Below are 21,810 nucleotides of genomic sequence, written 5' to 3' on the forward strand. Positions count from 1 at the left end.
GCTAACCAAATTATGTATTATATCCAATAAAATTGTACTAGTTTATAAATAATGAACTGTGGATTATGTAGACTTTCACAAATTTCAGGCTGATCAAAATGTAAAACGTAGAAGTATAATGTTTGCACATGTGTTGTTTAAATAATCTTACATATTTAAACTAAACATATATTGGTAAAAAATACAGTCTTGAAGGGATAGTTTGCCCAAATATGAAAATTCTGAAAATATTTATCTTCTCACCCCTCTTGTCATTTCATAAAAAAATATATTAAAAAAATGGTGGTAACGGAACAACGGCTGTACCCATTAAAATCTATGGTACAGACACAAAACCAATAAATGTCAATGGGTACCGCCGTTGTTCGGTAACCAACATTCTCCAAAATGTTTTTCTTTTGTGTTCTGCGTTATCTTTATTTATATATATATATATTTTTTTTATTCTGTGTAGTGTTATTTGTATACACCATACGTCTGAGAGTAACGCAATTTCAATCCTCTATATATGTGTGTACTGTACACGTGGCAGAATTGAAAACAAAAGCAAACTTTGAGAACAGGTTTGAAATGACAAAAGGGTGAAAAAACGATTACAGAATTTACAGTTTCGTGTGAACTATCTCTTAAACATACGAGATACCACATAAAAATGAATCGTACATAAACCAAGTATTATCAGCCAATGCGCTTGACAGATACTTTTCAAGCTCAATAAACATAAAAACTCTTTTATTTAAAGAAATCATCCTCATGTCATTTAAATATAAATCTACTTTTTGTGTGTCTTACAGCGAGCTGTCTCATAACGTCATCGAAGAGCTGCCGAGCTTTTACCACTGCGCCTCTCTACAGGAGATGTGAGTTCTTTTAATACCAGCACATATCTGTGAAGGGCCCCCAAAACCCCCCACAGTAGAACAAATTTGACAAATTATGGTCGTTACTGTGGCAATCCATCAGTGTCCACGTTTTGGATGCTTTCGAGCATGTTCACGGTCACCATGTGTGATGTCTGCATTACATTACGTGTATGTCTGGCACAACGTGTGTGTGTGATCACGGTAATAGCATTATTATTTTTTTGACTTGGCAGAGGCCTGCAGCACAATCTGATCAGACGGATTGAGATGAACACATTCCAACAACTCAACTCTCTGCGCTCTCTGTGAGTACTGCACATGATCTGTCCTTTCTGTAACCTCTTGCACACCACAGCTTGTTTGATACTGTCATTTAAGTTGAAAAAAATATTGTGGGTGATACTGATTTTTATTTCCAACATCATATTGTGGAAAGTGATGTTTAATCAAGTTTTTTTCATTTATGAGTAACTAGTGTCATAGCATAGAACTGATCAACAGTATAGTAATAAATAGTCAAATGTGCCGGCATGCTCATCAATACCTCCCCCTACAGGCCAGAAACTTCATAAAAATATTCACTTAACATCTGATTAACATTCTGACCAAATGTCATGGTTGTAAACATTTTTTTAAAAATAACATTTATATTTGCAATTTATATGCACTCATGGATTTATTTTTCTAACGTCATTTAACGAAAATAAATCAAATAATGTCATTATTCACATTGTAAAAAAAATCTAATCCCTATTGTCACTCAACCATATACACAAGTGCAACAGTAAGTGAAAAACTTGCAGTTCTGACCAACATGGCAGTATGACAGATATGTAGATTTTATACTATATGCAAAATTATAGATGCATTGGCCATATAAATTATATTTTGACATCTTTAAATTATTCAAAATATGTTTGATGTCTTGATATATGAAACAACTTTCTCACAGTCAAACCTTTTTGACACAAACTGTCTATCTGACATAAGGAAGAGTGTATGTAGATAAATGAATGGTTTCTCATTACAGGGATCTGAGTTGGAACAGAATTGGAATCATCCACCCTGATGCCTTTTCCTCTCTGCAGTCTCTTGTTAAACTGTAAGTATAAAGACCAGTGCCAAATACTGGCACCTGTGCCACCCAAGATAAACATGACACAGAGACCCCTGATGTCGGTCAAAAAAACAGACTAGACTTTCTTCTTTTTTTTTCATTGTCCTGTACTTCAGAGTTTCTGTCATTTTTGTGATGTTATAGTTGGCTCGATGTGAAAAGACTGTGGTTGTTATCAGGGCAAAAGGATTTGTGCATTGGTGAAAACTTGCGTCTTCAGTCACAGGCTATTAAACACAAGCAGCATTATGTGAAGAATGTGACGATTGAATGAGTGTTAAAAACTGACAGATGATTCATTTGTGAAGCACTGGAGATGTTCATGGATAAGGAAATGCGGGTAATGCAAAGGTATAAGCTATTATAAATTATTCTGATGCAATGTTTTCACTATCGACGAAGCGTTTGGAAAATATAAACACTGTTAGAGGAGGAGGTTAAGTCAGAAACTGTTTTTGTCTGCAGAACTTGTAATGTTCTGAGTTTGATGCAAGCATCTGTGACCACAAAATAATTTTGACACGTCCTGCAGCTTGTGAAAACCAAGCAAAAATCATTTTCTTCGGTTATCAACAGCATTGTTTGTGTCAAACAGTCCTTTAAGTTTTATGTGAACTGGCATACTTTGGCATTCAGCAGGGATAAACGCTCAAGCCTTGTGTGCCAAACATGTCGATTTTGCTTTAAATAAAACATTCTTCATCAAACTAGATTATTGGATTCACATGAATTTATATACACTTCAAAATGGTATTTTACTGGTAAACAAATTCTTTTCAAGTAGAAGCACAAACACACTTTTTAAACAAAACATTCCACCGATAAAGTTTGGCATTATAATATAAAATAATGATTTTTTTCAGAACAATGATAAAAAGGGACCTATTTTGGATTTGTTCTGGGTAAACATTCATGGAAATGTGCAAAGAAAAAACAATAATTATAAAGATAATAACAGCCGCAAAAAAAATAAGAGACCGTTTCAGAGACTTTGTACTGATTTTAAAACGACTATACATATGTGTTTAGGTAAAATGATCATTTGTTTTCGTTAATTCTGTGAACTACTTACAATATTTCTCCCAAATTATAAATAAAAATATTGTTTCTATTTGCATTTAATTGCATAAAATGAAAACTGGACAAAAAGGTCAAAATAACAGAAAAGATGCTCTATATTTTTTCAGATCTCAAATACTGCAAAGAAAACAAGTTCATATGAATTTTAAGCAATACAACATTACTTTTTGTATATATATATATATATATATATATATATATGTATATATATATATAAAGATAATGTATTTAGGAAAAGTTCAACATAATATTTTTTGATTTTGATCAGTTTTCATATCTTGTCATGCTGTCTTTCACATTGCTTTGCTTGTCACTCCTGAGGTTCGATTTTGTTGAAATTCAACAGATACTGTACTGGAATGACCACAATACATGTAGAAATGCTGATTATTTGACAATTTAGAATGGTCTCTTAATTCCGTGGCTGTATATTAGTATCTAAACAAACAGTCAATAACGGTATGTTTACTTTAACTGTGCACTGCAGTTTCACATTTTGATTGAGTTCTTTAAATTTAAATGGATTTCATTTGGCTTTCGATGTTTTTTTTCAAGAAAAAGCTCTTAAAGTGAACACAACAATATTGTTGCTCTCTATCGTTGGTCTTGTAGTTGTGGTGAGGACACTGCTATCCCCTCAAATTTAAAACAATATTTAAAACTAAAAAAAAAAATCGTTTTTCTGGCCTTTAATGTGATGAGCTGGCATAACTCTGCCATACGTTGTGTGCAAATACAAAGAACTGCTTACAAGTTAGTAGTGAGAAGTCTAGTTTCTTCTGTAAGCAGACCCTATTTTTTATATTATTTTTTTCCTTATAAAATGAAAAAATATATAAAAATGTTTTCTTAACAAAATACACATTTTTAATCAGATCTGGTATAGATTGGGGTGTCACAATGTAACGGTATTGACGTATTAACCATCATCATTGATATTGTGGAGCTAATACACACATGATAATATCGTAAAAAACAACAACAGAGGTCTGTCTGTAACTTCTGTACTCATCATCCATCAAGACTGTGATTGACAGGGAACGGAATTTCTCTTCTCTCTAACCAGGGACCTGACCGGGAACAGGTTAAGCAGTCTGCCACTAGCCGGATTATCCAGCCTCACACATCTTAAACTGAAGAACAACATGGCTCTCTCTCGTTCTTTCAGAGAGGAGGACTTCCCCAACATAAGGTACATTTGTAGAAGTCAGTAACATCAAAAATGTCGATCAGCTCTCCTACAAGAGACTAGCCAGACTTTCCATTTTAAACCATGAAAGAAACTTCACAAGTATCTGTGGTTATTTCCCACAATGCAAATGCCTTGAGTAGTCTAAAAACATGTGAATTTTTAAGAATTGACCAACTGTCAATTGACAGCTTTAAGATATTAACAATCTGTGGCCCCGGGAACTTTCCATTTACTGATATGAGTCAAACATTTCTGCAACTTATCTGAATACTGATCATTTTAAGATCCATTCTCAACACAGTCTCTTAATAGATATCACCCTTATTCATCAGCTGCTCGGGGCTATGGAAACGCTCCAAGACTTCATCCTTGGAACCATTTAGCACCTAAAAAATGGCAGATTTACGTTTGACCATTTCCAGAAAACCAACTGAACTGATTAAAATGAAAATCAAATTACGGTCCCTGCTGTGACCCAAATACATTTGAAATCATTTTGGGGGTTCGATGCACTGCTTATTTAATGATCGGGTCACTTGCAGATTGACGAATCATTCTTTCTTAAAACTTTCCTTCCTAAATTCAGATCTTTTATTGTTTTTCATATTTCCTTAAAATGATTCAACATGTCTGTTTTGTGCAGTCATTTATTTGTATATCATAATGTTCAAAGTTCTTAAAGGGATAGTTCACCCAAAAATGAAAATACTGTCATGAATTACTCACTCTCAAGTTGTTCGAAACCTTTATGCATTTTTTTGTTTGGTTGAACACAAAGATATTTGAACGAATGCTTGTTACCAAACAGTTCTTGGACCTCATCGACTACCATAGTAGGAAAAATGACAACGGTAGTCAAAAGTGCCCCATTTAACTGTTAACTTTCCTACATTCTTCAAAGTATCTTCTTTTGTGTCCAACAAAATAAATATAATGTAATTTATTATTTACGGTAGTCAATGGGGTCCAAGATCTGTTTGGTTATAAGCATTCTTCCAGATATCTTTCTCTGTGTTCGTCAGAACAAAAAAATCAAACAGATTTGGAACAACTCAAGGGTGAGTAGAGTATGACAGAATTTTCTTTAAAAACTTTGCTGGCACAGCAGACAAAACATCTTGTGCCTACTGTAATTTTATCGTCTGTGACAGGAATTCCTAAACACATATGTTCTAACCTTTTTATAGATATATGAAATACTCGTTTTTTATGTGTTATTTTATACACAGCTGTGCATTGTCAAATTCTTAATTCATTAAGAATAAATGGAACTCGTGGCTGATAAGTTCTTTCCTTGTTTTTCCCTATTAGATGTACCAGTCCTGTTGTTTTGTCGTGACTCTGAAATGTTATGTCATCTCTGTTGAAACAGGGTCATTGAGATGCCATATGCATATCAGTGCTGTGTGTTTGGAGCATGTAACAGCTACAGAACAGCCAGTCAAGGAGAAGAGCAGATGGGTAGTGATGAAGAAGACCTACAGAAGAAAGCCTCATCTTTGTTCCCTATTCACACAGACAACAACTGTAAGTTCTAACTTTACTACTCTACCTCTCATGAAGTACAATGCAAAGTGGGTTTAGCAAGTATTTGAGCATTAATGTTTCAGGTATGATAGAAAATATAACTAGAGAAGATCCTTAAAGGGACATATACCAAAAAATGAAAATTCTGTCATCATTGCTCAACCTGTTCCAAATCAGTTTCTTTTGGAAGAATTTGGAAGAATGCTTGTAACCAAACTGATCAAGGCCACCATTGACTCACTGACTGGTTCCCTAGTACCGTTTGCTTTCCTACATTCTTCAAAATAACTTTGTTTGTGTTCAACAGAACAAAGAAGTTCAAGAAGTAATTTTCCTACTATGGTAGTCAGTGGTGGCCAATAACTGTTTGGTTACCAAACTGTTTTAGTTTCCAAACCAATACTTTACTATATCGATATCAAGTCCCTCGTTTGTACAGTGAACCTGTTTACTGTCCCTGTAGCCAAGAATAAAGACAATCACCAGACACAAACATGTTCTCATATGAATGGAGCGTAAAAACATCACTTAGTAGTTTTCCACGCTAAACATCTGAAATGAGAGTGTCTATTTATATCTGCTCTCTTCCATCTGCCAGTCTCTTCATCTTTAATTATTACACAACATGTCAGGGCCGTACAGTAACCGCAGGTATTTGACAGATTAAATAAGTGTCTCTTTTCTCTGTGCATTCCTCGGTGTGATTCGATCAAGCTTCTGACTTGAAAGGACTCTTTCGTAATTACACTCAATGGGAATAAACATTGTAATACCAGTCGGCTTATCGTAAAATAACAAATCCAGAGCGTAAACAAAGCGTCGTGATTGAGGTTAAATGCACAAAGGAGAAATGGAAAGTTGAGTTGCGAACTGTGTCGAGTGGTCCTAAAGCCCTTGGATAAATTATGTCCCAATGGACTTGATGTTTCTTATCTTCTGTCAGACTGAGCAAATTTTGATCATTCACAATATGAATGGCGATTCATTTATTATGCACTGTTTTCACTTACAGATGACCTGGACCTGGAGGAATTCCAGTTGGCTATTGAGGAGTCCAAACTACAAGCCAGTATACAGTGCACCCCTATCCCAGGTGCGAATTATTCGCTTTTAAATTTATTCATAATCATTAATTCTGGCAAAGATAGAGATGATTTCTAGGTCATGTCACACGAATGCCCTTCATGATTGTGAATTTTGATTCATAGCAAGCCTATTGCATTTACACAATGTAAATGTACAATACCGGTCAAACGTTTAAAAACACTTTAATGTTTATCCTAAAAAGGTGTGTGCTATGCTTAAATGTCTCACGGACAAAACTTTAATTGTGCAAACATACTTTTTTCGTTACAAACTAAAATGTTTCTTATTAATGTCTTTGACTTCGATGAATTTGACTGAACAATGAAAAAATAACTGCCAAAAAGGACACCGAATAGATGCGAAAATGTTTTGATGTTTCAAAAGCATCTCAGGGTGAGACCTTAAGAAGCTTCTTGATAAAATGACAAGAGAACGTTTCTTCAAATTCTAGACAAAAGGTAACTAAGTACAGGGAAGATGCTAAAATCTCTCTTTGTGTTATTCAACAGTTTTGATGAACTTACTTTTTTCTACTAAAATACGGAAAAATATAAATACTGTGAGTGACAACGTGTTTTAAACTTTTGACCAGTAGTTAGAATATTTCCCCCAGTATTGGTCGACTTTCAAATTTCTGGAATTCTCATAAAAAAAGTTTCAAATAATGAATGAATTTGATTGCATGTATACAATTTTAAGCAATAAATCATCACAGTGAACTATTTCTCTTGTTGTGTGAAGGTGTTAAAGGAGTAGTTCACTTCAAAATAAGCCCCCATTGACTTTCTATAGACATTTTTTTTCCTTCTATGGAAATTCAATGGGGGCTTATTTTGAAGTGAACTACTTTCAAGATGCGTCGAGCCTCATTCATGAAAACAAGTGTAAATTGCTTCCAGAACAAAACCGTCATATTCAATATAAAGTGAGGATTTAAAGAAAATATTTTTAAAGACATATTGGCTCCATTCATGAGGCTCAGACCTGGTGCAAACAAACCTTACAGCAGTCTGTAACGTTTCATGGTTAAAAGTAGAGAAAAATCAATAAAGCAAATACATAAGCTTACATGTGCATAATTTGAGCTTTCAGGTACGATTTTGAAGAAAATGTCAGTAACCTTTAAAGTATGTGAAGTTACCTGTGATTTTATATTTTGAACAGAAAGTTTGCAGCTTATAGTTTTTTTTTTATCTAATTCAATTCTAAAAAATGTTTCTCCATGCCCTCCAGGTCCATTTAAGCCATGTGACAACCTGTTTGATAGTTGGGTGGTACGCCTTGGGATGTGGCTCATCTCTCTGGTCTCGCTGATGGGCAACAGTCTTCTCCTCGTGACGGTGTTTGCCTCCCCCAGCTATCTCTCACCCGTCAAGTTTATAATCGGCAGCATCAGTTGCACCAACCTGCTGACGGGCCTGTGCACCGGAACCCTTGCGCTAGTCGACGCTAGGACATTCGGCGAGTTCGCCCTGCACGGTGCTCAATGGGAAATGGGCGCCGGTTGCCAGGCAACAGGCTTCCTTTCAGTGCTGGCATCTGAGGGCTCCATACTTTTCCTCACCCTAGCCGCGGTTCAGTGTAGCGTTTCAGTATCTTGTGCCAGGGCCTACGGAAAGTCGCCTTCGCTGGGAAGTGTGCGAGCCGCAGCGGTAGCATGTTTGGCACTTTCTCTGACAGTTGCTGCTTTGCCCCTAATAGGGGTTGGGGAGTATGGAGCAACCCCGCTGTGCATGACGTCACCGCTGCCAGACGGAGAGCCGTCAACGCTTGGGTTCATGGTTGCCTTGATCATGATGAACTCCCTCTGCTTCTTGGTGATCACTGGAACTTATATCAAATTGTACTGGGATCTGATGAAGGGTGACTTTGACAGCATTTGGGATTGCGCAATGGTCAAGCACGTGGCCTGGCTTATCTTCACCAACTGCCTACTTTACTGCCCGGTGGCCTTCCTCACATTCTCCTCCCTTCTGGGACTCTTTCCAGTGAGCGAGGAAGTTGTCAAATCAGTCGTCCTGGTGCTTCTGCCTCTCCCGGCCAGCATCAACCCTCTGCTCTACCTTCTCTTCAATCCACACTTCCGTGAAGACGCACGTCTCCTCCTGAGCCGAGCTTGTCTACGCCACGACCGCAACCTGGATTCCTTCGTGTCCGTTGACACGGAGAAGAGTTCGTATGACTCCACTCAAGCCCTGGTGTCCTTTGTAACAGAAGCAGATGCAGTAGTGCCGACCCAAGAGACAGTCACTCCATTTTCTTGCCCACCATCAGTGCCTGTCATCCCGTGCCTGCTGCAGATGAAACCCTCAACAGAGAGGGAGAGCGCTGGAGAAAACACGGTCAGGTCTACAGGAGGACTCAATTCAAGAGAGCAGGAATTTCTCAGAAAAAGTGGACTGGACACTCGTAATGGAAAGGTCTTCTCGAGGGTCTGCCATTCCCAAATTCTCTCATCTCATTCTTAAGTCTTTTCCTGAGCTATAAGGACTCTGTAAGTGCGAGAAATTTTGAGCCCACGTATGGACCTAGCCCTGAAACCATTACAGCTAATGAACAATAAAAAAGGTTGAATTGGGGCAATATATACCTGTACTTACATGACATTCTGAAAAAATAAAAGCTTATTGTGGGCTATATAATAATTTAAGCAAAAAAACGACATGCGCAAAAACAGCTTCACCTTGTTTTTTTTTTCTTTGTTTGTGTACAGATTAGAGATGAATCTTTAAGGGATGTTCTGGGATTAATGTACATTGAGCTTTATTGACAGTGTGGCATGCTGTGAATTTCCACAAAAACTCATTTGAACTTGTCCCTCAGTTTGTGAAAGCGTTTTCACAATAATAAACTTACAACGGACCCTCGTGAGGCAAAGCAACTGATGAAAACCTTTGAATGAACACCTTTTTTATAAGCAATTTAATAAAAATGTCAATTTTGCATGGCACAAAGTAGTGATGTGACACAACGATCTAGTTGTTCACATACTAGTGGATGTGCCATTTGTCAACAGCATGCCACTGATCCTGTCAAACTAGCTTTTAGGACCTGTGGCATTGCTTTATTTCAGGTAATACCACAGGTATGTTTGCTGATGTAGTGGGTGTTTTGTATCTAAAGATTTCAATGTGAAAAATATTTCTACAAACTCACTTGTATGTACTCAAACTTTTATGCATTAATTTCCAAGTGTATATGTATCGAAATCATTTTTGCAAGTCGTCAATTACTCTGGTCTGCCCTCTAGTGAATGAGAACGTTTAGAAAAAAAAACCTAACATCCCCATGGCAAGAGAGAAATATTAGCCAAATAATGAAAACTCCATTATTTATTTATCCATGCCATTTTCTCAATTTTATAATAAAAAACTGTAGGGTTTGTTATCAAAACAGTTGTTTTTACTACATATGCATTATATTCCAAAACATCTTAATTATTGTAACAGATAGTTCCAATGTTTGTGCCTTTAAACTGGATGTGTTGTTATTCAGGAAGTGAGCTATAAACCTGTCACTGCAGGATACTCTTCAAACTCCTAATTCATGAAAACTGACCATATTTAGTTTATGCCTGTTAGTGCTTATTATAGGATTACTGAGAATATGGCACTGGCATCGATTTATCTTGTAAAACCTCTTGCGATATATGAAACAATTTTCAGTGTTTTATCCCCAATAATAATTTTTTCATTTAGCAATATTACATAGACATTGTGTTTTTACGCTAAGGGCCCATAAATAAGGAAGAGCAATAAAAACATGTCACTATTATATAAATGAAGATATAAAAATAATTTGTGATTTGGTTGTACAAAAAATGGGGTTCTTTTACAGATTGTAAAGTAGGCTAGCTATTGTATTGTAAAATATAACTACCTCTGATCTGGCATGCTATTACCTTTTTTATCCTGATTGATTTCTATTCCTTTTATATTAATTGTATATTAAAAATTTATTATTTTATATTGGATTTTAAAGATCTTTGTACAACAGACACTATTCTGGATGTAAATATTTTCATATTTCTGTATACATGTGATGAAAGAATGATTTAATAAAGTTATTAGTTTCATAAATGTATGTCTGAAGGAATAGTGAATCAAATACATTTTATTACATTCATAACAACAATAAACAAACAAAACAGAACAGAACAGAACAGAAATACTATATGTATATAAACAAAAATCAAATATAAAATCAACAATCAATACAAGCTATTGTAAAGTACACTACATACATGCTTTCTTAGATTGCTCTAAATTCTCCTGTGCACTAAGTGCTTCTCTTTTGTGTGCAGTTTTCTTATTTTTATTCTCAAGAGAGCTCTTTTCTTCGGTCTCATATCCCTTTAAAAACAAGAAAGTTGTGCTATTAAAATGCCGTTAAAAGGAACAATGTCGCCATCCTCTGGTTTATATATGTAATTGCGTAATATGCGAACCTGTTGAAACCCAGCAACTCACTTTTTCTGATTCACTGTTTTCCACATAAAATTATTTTGCGTAATTAACATTTAACAATGTAATTTTTACCTTGTTTTTCTGGATTGCATGTTCAGTTGTCCATTTCTTTGCCTTCTCAAGATACAGTGGTTTGTTGTATTTAAATTCAGAAGACTGGAATACATAAGAAACATCATTAACATCCTAAACACAAAACTAGAGCACCATTTATCAAATCATGCGTCATGGTACTAAACCAAAGGGGGGGTCATTTCCCAAAAGCATTGTGAGCCAACTATGGTCGCAAGTTCCGTCGCTGACAACAGAGTTTTCCAAAACAACAGTTCCAATAAACATACGAAAAAAGAATTGCGAGTTACATCATTGTTTGAGAAACGAACCCCAGAAGAGCAAAAATGATTGATACTTCTAAACAGGTTTCAAATATGCTATTCATGGTAATCCCATCCCAAACATATTGGTTGAGTCAAGGTTGTACAGTCAAACCTAAATTTATTCAGACACCTTTAACATTTCTCACATTATCACTGTCAGTTTATTCACTATAATTTAGAAAATGGTAAGAAAACATGACAATAACTTTACGGAAGATACTGTCAGATAACTTTGATAGAAAGGCATGTAATGGATCAGGTTGAATAGCTGTCAGCTGTTCAATTTAAGTACAATTAGGTAATACCAGTTTAAAGCAAACAATAACAAAGCAATGCTTAATTTTGTTAAGACTGTGGTGTAAAGAAAAAAACGCAAAGCAAGTGTCTGAATAATTTGGTTCCAAATTTATATACATTTTACTGGTAGTCCACTGTATGACGTGTTTTGGGTTATAATATGTCACGGTTGAAATTATTTTACCGTCCTCACTTTAAACAAATGAACTACAGCGTCCTGCACCCACAAGATAAAAATATCACAAATGATATCTGGTGTCTGAATAAATTTTGGTTAGACTGTATGTCGGGGCTATTCAAACACTTTGCATTTACACCTACTCTAACAAATGATGGGAACATTGTGGGAAACCAAACTCACGATATCTGCCATGAGTGGGTCATCAGGGTTGGGTTCAGCCATGAGTAACTGTATGGAGGTCAGCACTGTTGAAATGTTGAGTGAGGGTCTCCAAGCTCCCTTATCAGAAAAGACATACAAAATCTCAGCATGTTGGTCACATCACATATAAACTGACAATACATGTCTGATTCATGTTTTACCATGATATACATTTTTATAATGTTAAAGTAACATTATTTTTGCGTAGCAATACTTCACCTGTTTACCATTATTATTATAATGGCCAAAGAAACCCAAGTACTTTTAAAAGTTTTAAAATAAAATTTTAAAATGAATTGGAAGGAGCAAAATGTGAAATAATATCTTTAAACGGTTGTCAAGAGAAAGTACAAGTATTCAGGTAAAAACGTACTCGAGTGAAGTACAGATCTCCAAAAATATATATATATATAAGTATAGTAATCCGGTACAATTAATCAAGTACTTTACAACCCTGGTTTCAGCTAACAACATCTACATTTTACTATAAAAAAAAGCCCTGGGGTCACTTGTCTTTAGGGATTTACCTTTGGGGGCAACTTCAGAGCATCCAGACAAATGCGTCCTGCATTATCGATGTTAGGGTGATAGATGGGTGTAAGGAAACGCATCTTCGGGGGCTCAAATGGATACCTTCAAACAAGAAAAAGCAAAATTGTGAATCAAGTATAGAACTACGTTTGATTTGACTACATTGTGTTTTTAATTTCAGACTATTTTTACCTCTCTGGTATCTTGATTTCCAGTGTAAACACCCCACCTTCATATGGAGTGCTTGAAAGTCCGACAATCTCTGTAACACACAAGAAAAACACAAGAGAGGGTAACTTCGGACTTTAGGGCTCATGTTAATTTTGAAAGATGTATGGGTATAAACTGATAAGAGAGATAATCATGCAAATTTACGAGCTTGTAGTTCATCCAGCCGACCCTCCACCTGCCAGCACGATACTCCGGGTGGAGGTTCAGCACTGAGGAGCTGCAGCTCGCGCTTCAGGCGACTGATCCTCTGCATACTGAACACACACTGACTGCATGGTTAATAAACACAAACATATTCATTCCTACCTACAGCATTATTCACAATATTAATGTTCACAATGTAGAATGAATTAACATCCGATTTTTTTGCGCAAAACGGCCATTGTTTATCTGTGCGGATTGCAGGCAAAACTATCTTTAACAAGAACACGTAACGTTAATGTACAGTATTATTTTAATTGAGCATTTTTGAATAAATTCAGCGTGTTAGATTGACTTACATGTATAGTTACTGTCGAGGTTTGACAACTGAATTTACAGACACACAACACACAACTACAGCAGCAGTAGGTTTGATCATTCTACCCGCTCAATCTTAATACGTCACGTGTGACTCGCGGGCAGGGTTGCCAGATCTGCGTCCTAAATCAGGCAGCCCTTGGACAATCATAACTAAACCAAAAAAACATTACTAAAATACTTTTATTTTTTCATGTTTAAAAACTTTTGTATTATTTATTAGCAAAACAAAACGGCATTCAACGCGGAAGAAGCAGCACGCCTCAGAAAAAAAAAGTTTTCCCTGTTTCATCGTGAACATCTCTCATCCTTAAAATTTGTATTAATGGTAGAATTTTTACTCAGATATTTCAATACATACATTTCATTCAAGTATCGTTTTTTCAACGTGACATAACTTAAAAAACTTCCGCAGGTTGTAAAAAAAATTAACTTGGCAACCTCACGCTGTTTTCTCTGGATGCATGATGGGTGTTGTAGTTGGAGCACGGTCCTTCGTCATCCTGGAGAAATGGGCGTAAGGTGCTAGTTTGACAACTCGTTCCATACCGGATCTTTTTTAAATAAACTCTTTATTGAAAATTGCACTCAACATCAAAAGACATTTAAAAAATTATAATTTGTAATGGTTTGGAGAAATGTACTGAACGAAGGATAGGGTAGCCTACCCTTATAAGAGCGGAAAATAGTATTTTTTAATTAATTTTGATACTTTTAATTTTTTTTAATACCAATGAAAATACATTATATAAAAAACGATATGCATCAGGAGCGAGAAATAATTTGATTTATAATCATATATATATATATATATATATATATAGATAGATAGATATATAGGAAAAATAATATACAATACGTTTTATTAGTGATTCTCTTTTTTTGGCTAAAAATGTCACGGTTTATATGTGGCACAAATTGTTACCCCAATTGAATACATTTTTTTTTAAATCTAACTAAATAGTTTTTACATTTGTTAAACACCATATTTAGAAAAGTGTGTATTTTATTTTTAAAATGTGTTGTACATATTTTAGCATACTTTAACAAATGTCTGTATTTAAAAACACACAGAATTTTCTGAATTCATTCAATTTATTTATTTTATACATTTGCTCCTTCTCTTCTTAAGTCATTAATTCACTCACTACCTCCCTCCATCCCTTAGTCACACACTCACTCGCTCATATACTTAAATTGCTGATTGATGAGAATTGACCTTTAGGCCTTGTTTGTCAATACAGTTTGCCAACAAAATGTTTCCTTGTTTTCTTGATACTGAAATATCAACAAAAAGTCTCCAAGCCTTTGCCTTGGAGAATTGATGGATCAGGACCTTTCTGAGGACATGCAGTTGATCGTCCCCGTGCATCCGCAAAAACACAGGCACTGTCACCTCTCCACGGAATAAGTCACTACAAATTGTAAAGTCTTTTGATGTTAAGTGCAATTTTCAATAAAGAGTTTATTAAAAGATTATAGCCTAACTGCCGTAAATTGTTTCGGCCGGAAGTAGTCGCACTTTCGCCCATGCGCGGAACAAATCTTGTTTCCGGGACGGATCGTGTATCGTCAGTGCCGAAAGATCTTTTCAATTAGTCACGAAAACTGCCTGTTCCGCATCAGCTTAAACGCTGTTGGTCTACATCTAAAGCCACTTTTCACTGTGGTGTTTCTGTATCGAATATTTTAAATATGAAACCAAGAATCTGCAGCTGATTTATAAAGATAGTTCCTATTTTAAGAATGGCCTTGACATGAATCTATTGTGTGAGTTCCCCGTGATAACCAGGCTGTTAGCCGGTGTTAGAACAGTTTGATGCCAGCAAATACATCTAAAATTGTACTCTGCCTCCAATATAACTTCAGTGGTAATAGGATTAATAGGTTACATTTCACATTGGGCAATCGTGTGTCTGATGAATCAATTGTTTCGAGAATCATTTTGACTGAGTTAAGAGTTTCATATACACAGCCTAGCTGTATGTAGGCTATGTATTAGTTAAAATAGTCTGGGAGCACTGCTTGTGTACTTTTGCCTGAATTGTTTTTCCCTATTCTACAAAGTACTTCTTATGCATTATAATAAAATGTGTTTTGTATCATATTTGATTTGATTAGAAATGAGAATAATCACATCAGATTAGCTAAACCATATACATATATTTCAAATGAAAACTAACATGAGGGGCCTCTAGCGTTGCTCCGTCCACATGCCTTTCCATTGGTTAGTGGTAAAGTAATGACGTCGACGACACGGTAAATAGGTAATTGTCAATTCCGTGGAAATGTCAACCTTACCGTGAAATAATATCGTTATTACCAAAGGGTTTAAATATACAGCATATTAACATTTGGTGGTTCAAGTACCCATGTTAGGTCTCTCCTCGAGATTTTAAAGTATTTTTTTAGTGGATGATTTTACGAGTTAGATAAGTGCCAATTTCAGGATAGTCACATCCATAACGGTACATATTTTTCGTAAATGACGAATGAAAATTAAATGAACTATTTTATGTTTAATGAAGAAGAATTCCTTCTCCATTTGTTAGGTATTATTGCTACTGGTTTCTGCGTTCTGCACAGAAACCCTACAAAGTATGTAATTTCCCCAAAACCGTGTCCTTGTTACATCCATAACCATACACATATATTATATACAACAGTAAATCCATGAATTACTAATACCAGGTAACATGGTGTCAAAGACTTTCAATTTGATAATTGTGTTTGGAAAATGTTATATTCACGTGTGATAAAAATTCACTTTTTAAATAGTTGCATTTTTGGCATTTATGAACTATAAATCAACGAATAGGTTATTGTTTATTTACAATTTATCTACATGTTATTTATGTATATGTTTTAAGGTTACACATGTAAATAATATCTAAATCAAAATGTTGTGTTTTTAGCAAGAGTGTCAAGTCTTCAAATGTTATTATTACATTATGAATTTCCTAGATAATGACAAGGGTTATGGTATCAACATTAGAATTGTTTGTAAATAACATGCGACAATGTGATTATTTCAATGATGTTTATTCAATATTGATTTGATTGCAGTTCATTTGATTGTACATAATTCATCACCGTCACTTCCCCCTGGCACAAAAAGCAGCAGTCTGGGTCCTCTTTGCAGCCATAAAATTATTCAAACCAACCGCGCTTCACCTTTCCAAAGTACGCTGTAGGGGATTTACAGTAAAAGACCAGTAGACCAGTTGTGATGAATGAAGACAGGAATTTAATTAATAGAAGAAAAAGTTAGTAGTTTGTAGTTTTGCCAGCAGAAGTCATCTTCAGCCCTCTCAAGGAGTTCCACAGGCCAACCTGCCTTACATCCAAAATTCAGTAGTATTTAAGCTAACAGAGTCAACTAACTATGTCATTACTTGTGTAAATCAAGCTCACATGATTGATTATCAATAGTTAATCACTTAAACAAGAACACAAAGCTCTCAAACACTTCCGAAGTCATGAGACTGGACATCTAATCCTATAGATTATCAAATATGACAGGCATGCACTATAATACGACTTAAAACACGACATTACATCTGTCTCATTATTTTCCATTCTTTCTCACTTTCCTGGAACAATACAATCACACATACACAGCTTCTGAAGTTTTGAATGTGTGCTAACAGGAGATGTTTTCAAACATGACAAGAAGTCCTTTTTCACAGTAACACAGACCTAGCAGGAAGAGAGAGTCTAAGCATTCATTAGAGACTTAAACCATGAATTATTCTCTACTTTCTGTGTCAGCAAAGTTTCCCCGTAGTCAGCTCAATACAACTGAATTTGTTTACAAATACCGATGTCCACCGGTCAGGTAAAGCAGCCCGTGTTACCGTATGTCCTTCAGATATCATTACAAAGTTGTATGTATTGTTACTCCATAATTTACTACTATAATGACAACAAAGAACGGTAAACCAGTTTTTTTGCGTGCATACGTTTCTTGGGAGGTTACTAAACACACTTGCGACCAGGCATTGTGTTTTGTGTAACTACACTCAACTCGCTATGAAAACAGCACATGTAGCATATAAGTATACATAACCATAACATTAGCCTACTCAACGACTGAACTGTTCAACAATTACGTGCAAAACTGGTCTGAACTAAGGAATCTGCACATTTTTATCACAAAATGTTTATTGTGGTTGGGAAGTCCTCGTTTACATCCATTACACAAATTCGTGACGAGAAAAAACATGCTCTCTATCAACACAGGGGCAACAAAATATTATCTCTCAGCCACTTTAAGCTTGAAAAATGTGAACCGGTGGTGAGCCAATGAACAACCTGAACACATCCTATTTACAAATAAGCTCAAAAGTACGGGAGTGTAAGAAAAATGTACATATAATACTTACAAATCCAGTAGCAGGACTGCTAGGTCTCCATCAGTTTTGCAACCCATTGACACTTTCAGCACACGCCACCGAGTGTAAGCTCGTCCGATTTTGATTATCGGGCTAGTGTCTCTCTTCATTTTATTTGCTTCCTCCGACAAACCCTTCTTGAGGTTTTTTGCAGGCTCTGCAATGGTGATGGTTTGGAGACTTTGTGTTGAACTAGATGGTCTCGTCTTACTGTTAGATATTGGCTAACTTAACACAGGCTATGAGTAAATGTGTCGTAAGCCATAAAGCAGGTGACGGATGAGGCTTTGGATCCTACCCGCAATCCAAAGTTACACGTGTGATTTCAGCCGATAGAGGACTGCTTAGGTAGAAGGGGCAATAAAATCCGTCCAGTAAAGAGTTGTCCTACCTCTCTCTATCATTTTAGAGAGATTTTTTTAAGGTCGAAAAAGGGCTCGTTGTTGCTTTAATTTCTTAAATTATCCTTTGACTAGGTTCTGGCTAATTTGTTTTTCGGCCCGATGCCAAACTTACTTGCCGACCCCTGCACTAGCTGATAAAGCATGTTTTTTATACTGTTAAAAGATTTTAAAGGTGTATGAAATAACATATTGTGAGAGTCATTTCCAAAACTGCACACCTGTTTAATTAATCTTTATTTCACAATATCTACAGTTCAGCAGGTCATGAATTGCATTACATGGGAGTTGGGTAAGTAAGGCCACTTTAGATTTAAAGGGACAGTTCCAACAGAAATGTAAATTCTGTCATTTACTCACACTCAGATTGTTCCAAACATGTATACATTTATATGTTCTGCTAAACACAAAGGAAGATATTTGAAAGAATGTCAGTAACCAAACAGATCTTATCCCCCATTTACCGCCATAGGGAAAAAAAAACAGTCAATGGGGAATTTGAAAAAAGTTCCCATTTATGCAAGGAGAAATGAGGTAAACTAATATGATTAGTTATACGGTATTTCTGCAATCTTGAAACTAAAATTAAAAGCAAAGAATTAAAATCATAAGTTGAATCATTTATGAATACATGAGCAGTATACAGTAGGCTACATATCAAAAAAGTGAGCTAACATGCTGTCAAACTGAATTTACTTTCCTAATCTTTTTACTAACATTAATACATAAAGCATCGCTCCTTTAGTTTCACCTCAGAAGACATTAATAGAATGTGTGAATTACTTTTAAATGTATAGATGTGCTTTTTGGAGCTTCAAAACACTTCCTGATTGAAAAGAATAACAAAGATTAGACAGGATAGTATTTAAAATAACTGATTGTGTTCGGAAAAAAGAAGGGAGGTAATAGGCACCTAGGATGGCATGAGGGTGAGTTAGTTATTACATCATGTTAATTTTTGTGTGAACAATTTTCCTAATTATTGACAACCCATTCTCTCTCTTTACTTCAGAGCAGTGGCAAAAATAGCCTGAAAAGGAATGAGTTTGTCTCTTCTGTTCTCCATGCGGACATCTGTGAATCCGGAGGACTTCAGTGCTTCCATATAGACCTCGGGGCGCCATTTGTCTCCGGTGAGCACACTCATAGAAGCAGCTTTCTTCAAGCTATTCAATCTCAGCGTTGTAACCATAAGTCCACCTAGAAGACTCACAAAACAATACTTTTTAGCACTGGTATATTTACTGTAAAATCAACTATGCTTAAAGTTGTTAATTATTTCATTCAAATCAATGTAATTGCAATGTATTTTCCCTGTTCATCTGTCATCATGTCTTCAAGCTCACACCAGTTTGCATTCAAATTCTCAGGCATGTTACTACGTACACTGAACAGCTCTCCCACTTAGCCTTTTCTATTTTCTTAGAGAGTGGCAGGTTCATGACATTTGTGAATTCTCCTTTTTGGTCTTATTAATACAAGTTAAGGGGACTGTTCAGTGTTGAAAGGTTGGGTGGACAATTTCCAGCCCAAAGGCTCCATAAAACCCGCCCAACTTTAACTGCCAAAATAATGTGATAGAAATGTATCCGAACTCTCCACTTGTTCAAAAACGTCATTTACACACCAAGGCAGCCAAAAATGTGCAATTCATTGATCCATACATCAGAACAAAAAAGAATCGCTTCAATATTCTGGTCCTTTATCGCGGCAAATCCCTGTCACTCACGAGCCATCACATGATCTCAACTGTAGATTGTTTGACAGGTGAGGTCTCCCTATCCCAGACCTGATTGGTTAAACTGAACCAATGAGGGCTTTGTTAAGGAATAATGGATTTAAGACTGCGCTACACATTATTTCCGAACGCTTTGATATAAACTTGACTAATCAAAAGAAAAGAAAAGGCAAGCAGCTTGGGCAGGTTTTTAACTTCATAATCAGTCCAAATTTTGTCTGCCCGCAAAATGCCTTTTTCTCCGGTCTAACTCATTCAAAAGAAGTCCAATCGAGCAGGAACCTGCCCAATCTGGCAACATTGGGACTGTTCACTAATAAATTAAGATTCAGTCATTTTATACTCAACATTGTTTTAAGCCTATAAAACAAGCTGACAAGTTTTTGTGGTATTACTGTAAATTTTGAAATTTGAAATTATCACTGAACTACTATAAAAGATTTTAAATTAAACAATTTTCCAAGTCAGTAATTTGTCAGTCTTTGTGTGAATTTTAATTTAAAATTCAATTGAAATGGTGAAGCAATGAGGTTATGTTATCTAAATAAGTAAATCTAGGTAAAATTTTTGGTCACAATCTTTAATTCACATAATAATTGTGTAAAAACTGTACAATACACCATTCATAACACCTATGGAAAATAATGAAAATACCACAAGAACACCATACAGCCTCTTTTGTTATTTTAGCTGAATAACAACCATATCTCAAAGACAAATAGGCTTTGACTCTCACCTGGTTTCATTACTTTGTGAATCGCACTCGCCCCCGCTTTCAGATCCGGCCAGAAGTAATAACAGTTGCAATGAAACACCTTATCAATACTGTTTTCCAAAACCGGCATGGTCATCAAATCAGTGAAATACAGCGTGACCTTCCCTTTGGTTATCTCCTCTATCATGCGCTCACTGGCCATCCGATGCATGTATTCGGAGAAGTCAACCCCGATCAGCTTCCCTTTGGGACCCTTCAGGAGTTGCGAGGCCGACTGCAGACCAATGCCCGGACCATGACCCACTTCGAGTATTGTGTCATCCGGTTGTATGTTGCTCAGCTTCACGGCATTCTCCTCCAACATGTGGTTGTGCCATTTTAGGAATTTAGTCACCAGCCATCCAGTAAGCGAAACGGTGGGGTGACCCAGTTGTTTGCCCACGTTTTTAGCCAGCATTTCTGTACAAAAAGAAACCAATCAGTGATGACAAACGTTGGCAATTATGCAAGATATCCAACACTAAACTTATTATTATATTAAATAGGCAAATAAACTGCATAACACCAACAAAAATAGCCCGTAAAAATTTAAACTGGCTTTCAAATTTTATTCAATAATAAGTTGTCATACCTAACTTTTTTCAGATTACAAACCCACAGCTTCAATTGAAAAAGATAAAAAAAATGTAGCAAATTTCAATTACACAATCACGATCTAGACGTTTGTCTGACTAGCTTGTTTGTAGTTTGTCATATTTTTTGTGCCAGAAATCCAGTCCCTTATAGGTAGCCTCTCACAGTGAATTTACATAACACACTAACATTCCAGAAGAGCTCATACTCTTTAAAGCAAATCTATACATGTTCATGTTTTAAGTCAACATTTAAAAACTG

General features: G+C 35.8%; 3 protein-coding genes across 6 annotated transcripts in view; 1 reads left to right on the forward strand and 2 right to left on the reverse strand.

Moving 5' to 3' along the window:
* The window catches only part of LOC130409246 (leucine-rich repeat-containing G-protein coupled receptor 6), a 76,402-nt gene extending 65,545 nt beyond the window's left edge, over window positions 1–10,857 (forward strand). For both annotated transcript variants that reach the window (XM_056733108.1, XM_056733109.1), the window contains exons 12-18: window positions 795–860; window positions 1,097–1,168; window positions 1,894–1,965; window positions 4,127–4,252; window positions 5,625–5,779; window positions 6,792–6,872; window positions 8,099–10,857. In XM_056733108.1, coding sequence (XP_056589086.1) covers window positions 795–860; window positions 1,097–1,168; window positions 1,894–1,965; window positions 4,127–4,252; window positions 5,625–5,779; window positions 6,792–6,872; window positions 8,099–9,333 — 1,807 coding nt within the window. In that variant the 3' untranslated portion in view covers window positions 9,334–10,857. The remainder of the gene's footprint in view (window positions 1–794; window positions 861–1,096; window positions 1,169–1,893; window positions 1,966–4,126; window positions 4,253–5,624; window positions 5,780–6,791; window positions 6,873–8,098) is intronic.
* Window positions 10,858–10,960: 103 nt separating this feature from the next.
* ube2t (ubiquitin-conjugating enzyme E2T (putative)) lies at window positions 10,961–13,780 on the reverse strand. Of its 3 annotated transcripts, none has more exons than XM_056733603.1 (7): window positions 13,650–13,780; window positions 13,294–13,418; window positions 13,111–13,180; window positions 12,915–13,020; window positions 12,367–12,465; window positions 11,404–11,487; window positions 10,961–11,217 (listed from the first exon to the last, which is right to left on the reverse strand). In XM_056733603.1, the coding sequence occupies exons 2-7, from the start codon at window positions 13,400–13,402 to the stop codon at window positions 11,101–11,103; spliced, it is 585 nt and encodes a 194-aa protein (XP_056589581.1). In that variant the 5' UTR covers window positions 13,403–13,418; window positions 13,650–13,780; the 3' UTR covers window positions 10,961–11,100. The 3 variants fall into 3 exon arrangements, with proteins under 3 accessions (XP_056589581.1, XP_056589583.1, XP_056589582.1); XM_056733605.1 differs by having other exon boundaries at window positions 13,294–13,403; window positions 13,650–13,731; XM_056733604.1 differs by having other exon boundaries at window positions 13,294–13,414; window positions 13,650–13,721.
* Window positions 13,781–19,466: 5,686 nt separating this feature from the next.
* zgc:194242 (uncharacterized protein LOC100005854 homolog) lies at window positions 19,467–21,373 on the reverse strand. The gene is made up of 2 exons (XM_056734048.1): window positions 20,938–21,373; window positions 19,467–19,663 (listed from the first exon to the last, which is right to left on the reverse strand). The coding sequence occupies exons 1-2, from the start codon at window positions 21,371–21,373 to the stop codon at window positions 19,467–19,469; spliced, it is 633 nt and encodes a 210-aa protein (XP_056590026.1).
* Between the last annotated feature and the right edge of the window lie 437 nt (window positions 21,374–21,810).

The sequence above is a fragment of the Triplophysa dalaica genome, chromosome 20 (genome assembly GCF_015846415.1).
Source record: "Triplophysa dalaica isolate WHDGS20190420 chromosome 20, ASM1584641v1, whole genome shotgun sequence".
In the NCBI taxonomy this organism is placed as follows: Eukaryota; Metazoa; Chordata; class Actinopteri; order Cypriniformes; family Nemacheilidae; genus Triplophysa; species Triplophysa dalaica.